Source organism: Pecten maximus, chromosome 5 (genome assembly GCF_902652985.1).
Source record: "Pecten maximus chromosome 5, xPecMax1.1, whole genome shotgun sequence".
Taxonomy (NCBI): Eukaryota; Metazoa; Mollusca; class Bivalvia; order Pectinida; family Pectinidae; genus Pecten; species Pecten maximus.
In genome coordinates this window covers 13,452,091-13,463,775 of record NC_047019.1, presented here as the reverse complement: position 1 = coordinate 13,463,775, position 11,685 = coordinate 13,452,091, and the positions used below count along the sequence as shown (strand labels likewise).

Below are 11,685 nucleotides of genomic sequence, written 5' to 3'. Positions count from 1 at the left end.
CGGTTTCGTTTTGATATCAATATTCTTTGTTATCCAAATTACGAAAGCCCCTAAAATCATCACTTTTCATCTATCATGCTAGATGTTTTAAACGTTTAAAAGGATATGTGAATAACATGACTAATTGAATGTGATTACGTATAATTTCATTGATGAATTACGAAATAGACAAATTACAAACGGTATTGTGAAAAAATATTTATTTTGCCAAACATTTAAACAATTTTCTGGAGACATTAAATGAATTTGATTATCTCAGACCAATCACATGCACACTTAAAAGCTAATTATATGCATAATGTTAATCAAAGTACAACAACGAATCGCTTAAATAAGTGTTATATTTCAGCAAATAATGACAAGTTTACATATACATATACCAGAAACTACAGTGAAATATTTTATGTACCCGAAATAGAATGTACAATGTATAACCAATATAGCGTAATGATCATTTGAAAATCATAAAAATTACAATCACAATACTGTACATATATTTGATATGTAAAGTGACGCTCGTTGAAAGTGTTAGAATGTGGAATTGTATAACCAAAGGTACTTTATAAGTCTATGATATCATCTATCGTGATATATCTCCCGAAACCTTTAGACCAGATCTCGACGAAGACAATTTTACCAGCATGTCGAGTGCCTGATCATATTATAAAAGACAATTTTCGCCTTAATCAGGGCTTCTAAAATATTAAGTTTTCGCTCAGTATTAAACATCAGGGCGCACTTGTTCAAAAAGTGATAAGCTTAATCACTTGATTAGTGAAAATCTTATTTCTCCTTTACTTCACAATCTGTGTATGTATATTCCTTAAAATGGACAGGCAGGAAGAGACTGATGAGCGCTATAGTTTTATAAACTTTTGTCAAATAAGTTTTTCAAGAAACGGTTTATTAAGGATTTCAAAATTGTTGTTAAACTGTGATAAGCTTAATCACCCTTGGAACAATTGGGCCCAGATCAACGTTTTGTTAACCCATACACATCACCGAATATTTGCTATACCATCCGTGGTCTAAAATTAATAAAAATTGAACCTACACCAAGTAATTTCCTTGTGGTAATATTGACTGTACCTAATGAAATATTCAGATTTTATTACAGAACAAAGGAATCAGCCATCATAATCACAGTGGTCGACAAGAAAACTCAGCCGTCTATGTTTTTCATTTAATTCCTTGTGCATACATGTGAATACATTTGGCACATTTAACAATTTTACACTTTGTTTTTGAGAGTCATGTCATTTGCTCCAGAGTAAATTAAATATACCGGTATATAATATATTGATATATATTGAATATATATAATTGTAAAATATAATTACGTTGATAATTTATAGACATTGATGAAATTTCTCGTCTGTGATAGCGAAACAAGAAATTCATGTATTCTTCGTCAACCAAATATGAATTGAAGATGTTCAGTTTCAATTGTTATAGCCGGAATACGCCACAAAAACTTCCATATCAACAGCAAAATAAATTTGTCCGGGAAATGTTGAGTGACTTCCTGTACACCTAACTGCAATAATTAAAACTACGAGAATGATTTACAAAGAGCAAATGTATTTCGCTAACTCACATGTTAAACATGCATTTCATGTTGTACGTTGTCACCTTTTAACGAACAAAATTCCAGAGAGGAACTGCTGGGCAAAAAAAAGCAACAATTTTCCACAGGTTTTTAAACATGGTAGTTAATCATGTCAGGCTTTCTACATCCTATCAAGGAGATTCTTATCAAACACATTCCGGCCGAAAAGACAATCCATACATCTTAACTAGTTTACCGTCCTAACATTTACGTTATCGGCAAATAAACATGTTGTATATTTCCTGTAACGTCAATAAAACGACACTTCCTCAAGCAAAGATCAATTATCACCTTGATGTGAAAACACCTTTATATGCTTAAGAAAGCTAACAGGCAATCCCAGAGGTAAGCGTACACATAACGCTACAGAAAAACCTATAAAATTCGTGTTTACGTATTAACCGAAAAAAATGTTCAGAATCAAGTATACGAAGCTATGAGGAGCGAGTGAAAAAGGTCATTAGAGATAATATCAGGAAATAACGAATGTATGAGTCAAAAAGAAGGAAGATGAATATCTCTTAATGTTTTGTTGTAAAACAAAACTAATGTTGCAAGGCGTTGGTTAATGTAATATCAGTATTGTTTCCCTGAACTGAACAGCAGTCGACATACATTACCATATTAGGAAATGTATTTGTGACATAGAACAAAGAGATAAGTATATGTTCTTGTTTTTAACACGTACACACATAGGATATAATATAACTCAGGGATAATACAAACAAAATTAATGCTCAGCAGTGATATATTGTTTATTGATAAACAACTATCCAATTTACAATACCTCGAATTTAATAATGAGGTTATAAAGTAATTTCAAATGGATTTTTTGGAACCCATACAAAAACACTTCATTCATTGCTTCGAGACAGGTTAACACTGTCTCCGTAAACATGCAGTATTTAGCTAAATGTATAAATATTGGGAGTAGAGGAAGAGACAGACAATATTTACTAAAGAAATGTTCACATCTTACATTTAATAGTTCGATAACTACATAAACATAGCACTATACGTTTATTACAAAATCAGTCGAAATATCTCAATAAATACAGAGACAGAATGATAAATTTGATATAGATATGTATTTATATTGTATAAGTTTAATTAATGCCAATGATTTAATTGGTTTATAGTCTCTTTCACATATGACATGTTATGATAATAAATTCTGAATTATACACTGACAGACAGAATACATTTACTCACACAAATACACATATTTGAGGTCGTATTAAACTGAACACAGACATAGGGGTAACACTTCACCAGTAATCAGCGTATGGTTCATGCCACGGAGTAGGGTAATCGTGTCTCTCGGCAGGTCGAATATTGTCGTAGGAACGTATACCTCCGAATGGTTGAATACCCATATACTGCATGTTGATATTCTCGAGGCTCTGGTGGCGCGACCCCCCGGACTGAGGGTGGGGTTGATACTGGGATTGTGATGTGCGGTAGACTTGGTGTGTGGGGGTGGAGGGGTAAGAAGAATCCACGGCATATGCCTGGGCACGATCTCGTTGTCGTTTACTCTGTTTGGACAGTGGCGGCTGTGCTTGACTTTGGCGAGAATAGGGATCGTCTGTGGAAGCCTTGGATTTCCCCCAGTGTGGGACAGGGAAGGCTCTCTTGTGTTTCTAGAAAAATTGAAGAAACACTATTAAGTCTAACTGAAATTAAATAAATAAATAAATAAATAACAATACATAAATAGTTGTATGTTTCTACAAGAAAGTATTGCTACAAACCGCAACATTAGATCATACAATTATAAATATTTGAGCATAGCTTTTCATGTTTAGAAATTTTGCCGATTTTGAAAACACGCTGAATATTTATATTGTTCAATTTAGAATCTTAGAAGTCCTGAAAACGGGAAGCAGCTTAAAACGAAAATTTGCGTTCGAATCACAATCACGACCAAATTTAAAAAAAGAAAAGAAAAATTAAAAGATTATTTTGTACGACCCGATGTACAAGGAAACATTCAGATAAAGTTGTTAGACAAGATATATCATTGTTCATGTGAGTAGAAAGGCTTCTATTCACGTTAACATGTGTTTTCCCCCCTACTAGAGGATAACACAGCCTGACAACCCCTACAACTGGAGAGGTCTGGGTGAGGGGTTAGTAGTGATGTATATCTCGTCCAGACAATACATCATACGACACTGCTAACTCAATACGTAACAATACTAGTGTCTCCGTGACACGACACCAACACTGGCCTCTTGTTAGCAATAATTACCTGCACACGTCACATTCGTTCAGAATTCAAACGCAAATGGAGGCACATGCAGGGTGTAAGTAAAAAATGCAGATCTAGTTTGATTAGAAAATAAGAATCGATTACTAGTATATCATATATCTAGACTCATTATTAATTACTTTAACACTTTATTTACATCAATAAGTTTTTTTTTTCAACAGTTCAGAGTACTGAGTTATGTATATGTTAATATCCGTCACGTTTTCCATTTTTCGTATTTTATGTTACTATGGTTAAAATTACGCAATTTGTTTTCTAAATGTAATTACATACAGTCGAACGTTAATATACCCCTAATCCAGCCCCAATCGATACATCAATGACAGTGTCGCCTACACAGACTGGTGTGTAGTGATGTTTTTGTTGGGGAAGTACAAACGACTGTTACACACCTACAGTTCTGTTCTTCAATATTTGATCTACCTCGCCATAACAAAATAAATTGCAAACCTACGACAATTACACCTATACCCACTCATTAATTCAGCTGTCTTATTAAGTAATTTTCTACTTCCAAAGAGGCATGTGGTCTCCCACTCGTTTTCAAACATAAATTGGCAATCACTTTTGGGGTTCATTCCAAAAGCATCATAAAATGATAGGTATAGTTTATCTTAAATGAAAGAAAGCTAATGCTATTTGTGTATAATGATTAAAATATCAATGCGACAGGTGTAAAAAACATCGACATCATTAATTATACACGACGTTCATCAATATCTGAGTGCCATACTACACAGCAACACACGTGCCAAGCAAGTTCTATCCATTCATTAATCAATTTATTCATTCATTATACTTTCAAATTTCGGATACGTAATATTATCAAAAAGGAAAACATCAAATATACGAGTACATGTGTTCACATAAAATTTTAGATAAATGAAGAAGTCGTTCATGACAATTGACTTTAAGTCGATTGTATTCGTCATAGATTATATTGTACCTCTCGTTTGAAAGCGTTTCCGACAAATCAAGTGGCCACTGTTAAAATCGAGTCTTATCGACATTTGACAAACAATGTAGGAATAGTCCTTGACGGAGATTAGGGAACATTTTAAGAAAATCTAATTCAAATCATTAAAAGCCGGAATTATTTACAGCAAAAATCTCAATGTAATCTGTTCAGATTTGAAATTATCTTACAACGATCAAGAGTTAGCGAATCTATCTATCAAAACTTATTAGTTTTGTACCATTTTCCTAAATCTAACATTCAGGTCAAAGTGACATCTTGACAATAGCTCGTCTTCATTTCCTGTTTGGTCTATGCACCATACAGTTAGTTCCGGCTTCTATCATGGCAGATATAGGACTGTTATCTGATTGACAGGAGACCACTTCATACACTCATTAAACAATGGATAATACAATTACTTGGAGTAACAACCACTCTCTACTTACCCACAACAGCTAGAAAAGGTCACATGACTTATAAGGAGCATTTCGAATAATCCACACAATTGTCTCTAATGATTATTAATTAAATATCATTTATAAAACCAGGCCTTCAGGTAGAGTAACAGAAATCAGTTAGAAATGGAACAAGTACAATATATTAAGTATATTTGTAGCTTATGCATCCAAACCATGTATAAGTATACGTTTTACGAAAATTGTTTTTATAGAAACAAAACTGGGTTTATCTTTGACGTGAATTATATATTGTTGTCAGTATGGGCGATACTACAAAAACAAAAGAAAAAAAAAAGAAAAAAAACAACATTATCGATCAATCTTTAGTTGGTATTTAATCGCCGCTTATTAAAAGTTACGTATAATATATATATTACTTACACATTAAGTTACCATCAGAGCATAAGCACGTACTTTATAGAGGAGAATATTGTAAAGTCATGCCAGTTAAGAGTCTACGCCGGAGTGTCTTTCAAAAACAGGTGACGTATAAAACTTCTGCTTAATTTTTGTATCCTCAAACTTCCCTTCAAGATTTCTAATTCATATTTATAAGGGTTTATTTACTTGTGTCTTTTGTAAATCCTTCATAACATACAAATACGTATAGACTCTATGCTGAAATACTTTTAAAGCTCAATTTTATAAAGACAAAATGCTATAATAAAAAAACACCCATCAAATGATATTGGCTATAAACCTGAATACACATTAAACTGTGGCAAACATATTCTCTAAAGCTCAATATCATAAAGGCAAAATACTTAAACAGAAAATAATAATAACGATTTATCAGGAAACATTCATCAAATGTTATTGTTTATAAAGCTGAATACACATCAGACTATACCAAAGTATTCTCTAAAGCTATTTTTTATTTTTGTCTTAATTAAATATAACACCTGTTTTTGTTTTTTGTCTTACATATGACACCTGTTTTTAGTCTTACTTACATTAACACCTGTTTTGTTTGTCTTACTTACATATAACACATGTTTTTTTGTCTTACATATAACACGTTTTTTTGCCTTAGTTACTTACATATAACACCTGTTTTTTGTCTTACTTTCATATAACACCTGTTTTTTTTGTCTTACTTCCATTAACAGCTGTTTTTGTCTTACTTATAACACCTGTTTTTTGTCTTACTTACATATAACACCTGTTTTTGTCTTACTTACATATAACACCTTTTTTGTCTTACTTACATATAACACAAGTTACACCTGTTTTTGTCTTACTTACATATAACACCTGTTTTACTCCATAAGCCACATGTTCACATACATTTAACATAAATATGTGAGTGTAGAGGAATAAGTTTAATTAATAATATATTCAGTAAGTATATAATTAAAGTGGGATTATCTATCCTTAAAATAAAGTGAAATACAAATGTACATTAATTGTATTTCTTTTTCTTTAAACCAAAGATTAAGAGCAATACAAGCTTACTATTGGTGACAGATATTGGATGGTTATATATTCAGAATGACCTAATCTGTATTAACACGAAATTAGGAACGTATTGCAAATAAATATCCGTAACGCATTCAGCATAATATTTCCTGTATATTATAGTGGATTACTAGTGTTACATAAACACTTGATATCTCGGTCTGACCTTCCCTGGTAAGTGTGACACTTGAATTCGAGGTCAGTGTGATACGGTGAACATATGTGTAATCATACTTTTACAGATGTGTTATTTGATTACCATTACATGGTACGCCTCAGAAACTAGAGTATTTATCATTTCGAAATATACTGGTAAAAGTAAATACAAGTATATTATAGTTTATAGTAGTTATAGTAGCATTTATTGTATGTGATTATATAAAGTATATTGCCAATATATTAATAAAATATATACATTATTACGTAACATATCATTTTACTTACAAATATTTATAAGAATGTCATAAAGTTAATACATATATTGTAGTATACATGCACATACATGTAAATATTATCACTATGATAATTTAGTATAATAATTATATGTGTAGTGAATACATTGTATATACTAGTATTGTGCACATGGTATAGCATAAAGCAATGATTATAATATATAATATTCATATATAATTATATTTAGAGATGAACAACATGTGTGTCTATGTTGCGGACACCAAACCGACCAGCAACTGGTAAGCAATATACCTAGCTAAAACATGCTACTGCTTTTTGCCCAGACTGACCACCATTTATTTGTAAAGAAGTGCTCAGCTAAACTCTAATTCTATATTATATTTATTTATAAAGAAGTGCTCAGCTAGACTCTAATACTAGATTATCTCTCTCTTATTTGAAAATTAGCAATTTCTAGAAATCTGAAATCAGACATATTGTATCAAACAAAATTATGAAGTTCAATTTTATTTATAATTTTGATATTCTAGAGACAGGGGGACCAGTCTTCCTTTCACCTTGCCCTATACTAGGATGCAGGCTGAGAATCTAAGAACAATTTAAACCTTTTGACATGTATTGATAAGTATATACATACAATCTATACAAACATGTAATAAAGAATTCTACCACGAAGCAGGTGCAGCCATCAATCACTGTGTAACATGCATCTAACTAGCATCACTATTCTGTAAACCACTTATATTTTGCAAAAATTGAGTTTTCTGTAGATTGTGTATAGAAAAGTGATAAATAAATAACACGAAATTAAGTGATTTACAAAATATTTAAATCACTACCACCACAACCCATTTTTTTTCTTCATTCTGGAGATAGGAATAACCATTTACCAACATTTAAAACAAATTTGATGAACTTCACTGCATCCAAAAAACTTTGATAAAATTCAACATGCTCGACTACAACCAGTGATAAACTCACACCATACCCCATATACCCTTATAAAGGCCTTACTCTGTATCAAGTCTATTGGAAAATATTCCTCATTATCTATGACAAAACATTAAGGCATTCATAGTTAGAATATGCAAATATTGGAAAAGTATCTGAAAAAATCTGAGTAGATATATAAAGATAATTATGGATATACATGTACAGTATAAAGATTGTTTTCGTAGAAATATTAAGTTAATATTTTTTCTTCAAAGTAACAGACCTGTGAAAAAGGACCAACCAAAGATTATTTTGTAGAAAGGGATAGTTTCTTGGTTGTTAAATCTGTAAACCAATCTTGTATGTTTAAAAGCAAATGCATCACTTTCAGGCCCAGAACAATAATTTCACATACTGTAAACAAACATATTTTTGAGGTAATCTTATTTTAGCGGTAATATTATATTAGCACCTTCTTCTCACACTGGAAGCATTGTGCTAGATTATGATTGTGCTAATTTACTTTCTTTATACTATTCTATCGCAAATAATGTTATAATTGTGCTTATTTACTTTCTTTATACTATTTTATCGCAAATAATGTAAGTATACCATAACATCATTGTGGTAATCTGTAAGCTATATTTTTTTTATTGTGCACTAAAATATGAGTACACCAAAATAACTGTGTGTGCGGTATGCTTCTAGAATGCCAGTTTAGAAATTGCATATGAATTAGATTACGTGTACTTGAATAGAAGTATAGAGTTGAATTGATCACTGATTAAAACATTTTTCATTAGCATCAGATTTTCACAGCCAAAACAATCCAGTATACTGTATATCCATGACACATGTGTATATGTATATAAATATATCTTAGCAGTCTCTACTCAAACTTACAAATGTAAGTCGACTACTGAAACAAATCGGTGTTAGTAAGCAAAGACAACATCACATATTATAATCGGTAGTGTCCTTTTATAAACTCGATTATCACATGACTAATGGATTAAAATGGTATGTCATTAGTAAAACAGCGAAACAAAGTGTTATGCTTAGATCAGAATTAAATGATAAGCTATATGTCACTAATAAATTAGTTACAGAATTATTAAATATTTGGTACAGTGTAAATAAAGAACAGATTTGAAATAATATGATTTCAAAAAGCACAGCTACAATATCAGAAAAGTTATTTTATTATTATTAAGTTAATTTATTATTATGCCCCTTAAAGCTTTGAATATTGAAATTTTTATGATATCCTAAATGAAAAATGACAATTAATAAAGTAGCAAAGATTTCCAGGCAGAATTTGTTTAATTCTTTGTTATTTGTAGAAATTACTGTTGTAACATATACATTACAGCACTAATGCATATTACGCCAATTACTTTAATTCATGAATGATTTCAATTTCGTTTTTCCCATACAAATAATTAGTCTTATTTTTCTTTTTTAAAAGAAACAGTTGTTTAGCAAAAACCATTCTTTACTGATGAGAACACTGAACCTTTGAAATGATTCAGCTCTACTAGATAAGTAGGCTTTAAATCATTCCAATTTGTCTTCGATTTTAAAAAGGCACAATAACAAACTAGGGGATATTACTTTGTTAATTGTTAGGGTCATAACATGCCAATATAAAGAAATTTTTTGACAGCTATTAAAAGCTATGTAATTTAAAATGCTAAATTTACAACAATATCAATCACTTATTAGAAGCTGAATATAGCACTGATATACCAAAACTCTGACTGGACCTACTGACCTCATGTGTTGGTTGAGGAAGACCATACAAGTCCTGGGTAATTCTACGTGCGTCTTGTACATCTTTACTCTGTAAACCAAGTCATTTAGTGCGTGCATTAAGGTGAGATAAAAAGGAAACGAAGTCTGATCAGAACACAATGTAAATAAAGAGTAATTATTTGGGTACGGACGAATGTGTGAACAACATGATGTGATTCCAAAGTATATTTGTAGATATACAAAATCAGTAAATAAATGTTGATATAAAACACAACATCAAGTAAACAAAGTGTGATTATGCGATATTTAATACCCTATAATAAACTATGTCCGACTGGGACAACTACAAAATATCAACCTTTTGAATATATAATAACTATATAGTATCTAAAGGTTTATAATCTCATAATTTCAGTTCTCTATTAGGCCACCCCTAAAAATATCTTGGGTTTGCTGTAACCCGACCAGGGGCCTTACATATGGGTAGGTAGGTAGGGCTGAATTTTTTTTTATTCAGTTCTGAAAACAGATTTTCAACCAATAATAGGAAAACAAACCAGAACTCTTAAACAAAAGAAATACAAACCAACTTTATTTGGGTTTGAGAGACATGGTTACAAACCTGCACAGCAACTTCCGGACATAAATATCCTGAACAGTCAAATCGTTAAAAAACAATGTTGTATTTATCACAATAACATTTTTTGAGTCGGTGCATTTTTTCTGGGTCGGGTGGGTTATGCCAAACCAACTATATTTTTATTTTGGCCTTATAGACTAGTTCACAATACATACTGTACAAATATCATAGACAGTCCTTAGATTCATAACCGTGGATCCACCAGGATGACTTAGTGTGTAAACTAAAATTGGGGTCTGTGTTACATGCAAGTGTATCTGCTAAGAGTAAAATCATGTACCTTCTTTTTCTGGACCTTTTTCTTGGAGTCTGCTCGAGTATCTTTCTTATAGATACTATCTATTCTCGTCACATATTGACTCTCTTGGAACTACAAGCAAAAATCATGACAAAATAAGTTATCTACTGATGTAAGGGAAATAACTCCATTTTTTTCTATTACATTTTATTGTACAAAGTCAAAAGATGACAATACTTGACATCTTTCATCATTCAGTATCTAGACACACTTTATGGACAGAACAGAACATTTTTTCTGTCTTATTTTTTTCCCCATCACATATAAATATCTAACTTTTTTCATCAATTCCATGCAAGATTTACAAATAAAGAATTCCAAACATTTGTTAATCAATATTGTGCACTATTTTTCCTTTACTGATCAAAATGATTGTTTAATTTTCCGTGCCTTATTTTATAAATTCAACCATTCATCCCCTCTAATTGAGCTAGAATTTTGAAATTTCAAGAATTCTACTACTTCTTGATTCAGATATACAAAATGTATAGTCTGACAGGAAAAAAAAGGGGAGAAGAACAGAGTTTTCTTCTGTTCTGAATTAATTTTACCTCCATATCAGAAGAGCTGTATGGATCTACAATGGTTGAGCGTGTAGGAGCGGAGGAGAATCTTGCCGAGGATGTAGCTGGAGAGATTTGCGGGTTATAGTATGAGCCACCTGGCAGTCGACTATACTGGCTATACTGCAAAGGCTGAGACATCTGACCAGAGACTGGTCGGTGTCGTTCACGATCCGATCCTTGATCCGATCCACGGTCAGAAGAACGGTTTGGTTCAATTTTCTCATACCTGTGATATGCCTGAAACATGATGTTGATTCATGAAACAAAAATGTTATTGTCAGATTGAAATAGGTTTGTGCAATTACAATAAATATTTAGAAA

The 11,685-nt window shown here is 31.7% G+C and overlaps 1 protein-coding gene across 1 annotated transcript in view; it reads right to left on the bottom strand.

Annotated features, from left to right (window-relative positions):
- Window positions 1–2,339: 2,339 nt before the first annotated feature.
- Window positions 2,340–11,685, bottom strand: part of LOC117328316 — a 34,477-nt gene continuing 25,131 nt past the window's right edge. Inside the window, exons 27-31 of the mRNA XM_033885839.1 lie at window positions 11,350–11,601; window positions 10,781–10,870; window positions 9,880–9,948; window positions 5,289–5,297; window positions 2,340–3,252 (exon numbers count right to left, since the gene is read on the bottom strand). Of these exons, the coding sequence (XP_033741730.1) occupies window positions 2,878–3,252; window positions 5,289–5,297; window positions 9,880–9,948; window positions 10,781–10,870; window positions 11,350–11,601 (795 nt within the window). The 3' untranslated portion in view covers window positions 2,340–2,877. The remainder of the gene's footprint in view (window positions 3,253–5,288; window positions 5,298–9,879; window positions 9,949–10,780; window positions 10,871–11,349; window positions 11,602–11,685) is intronic.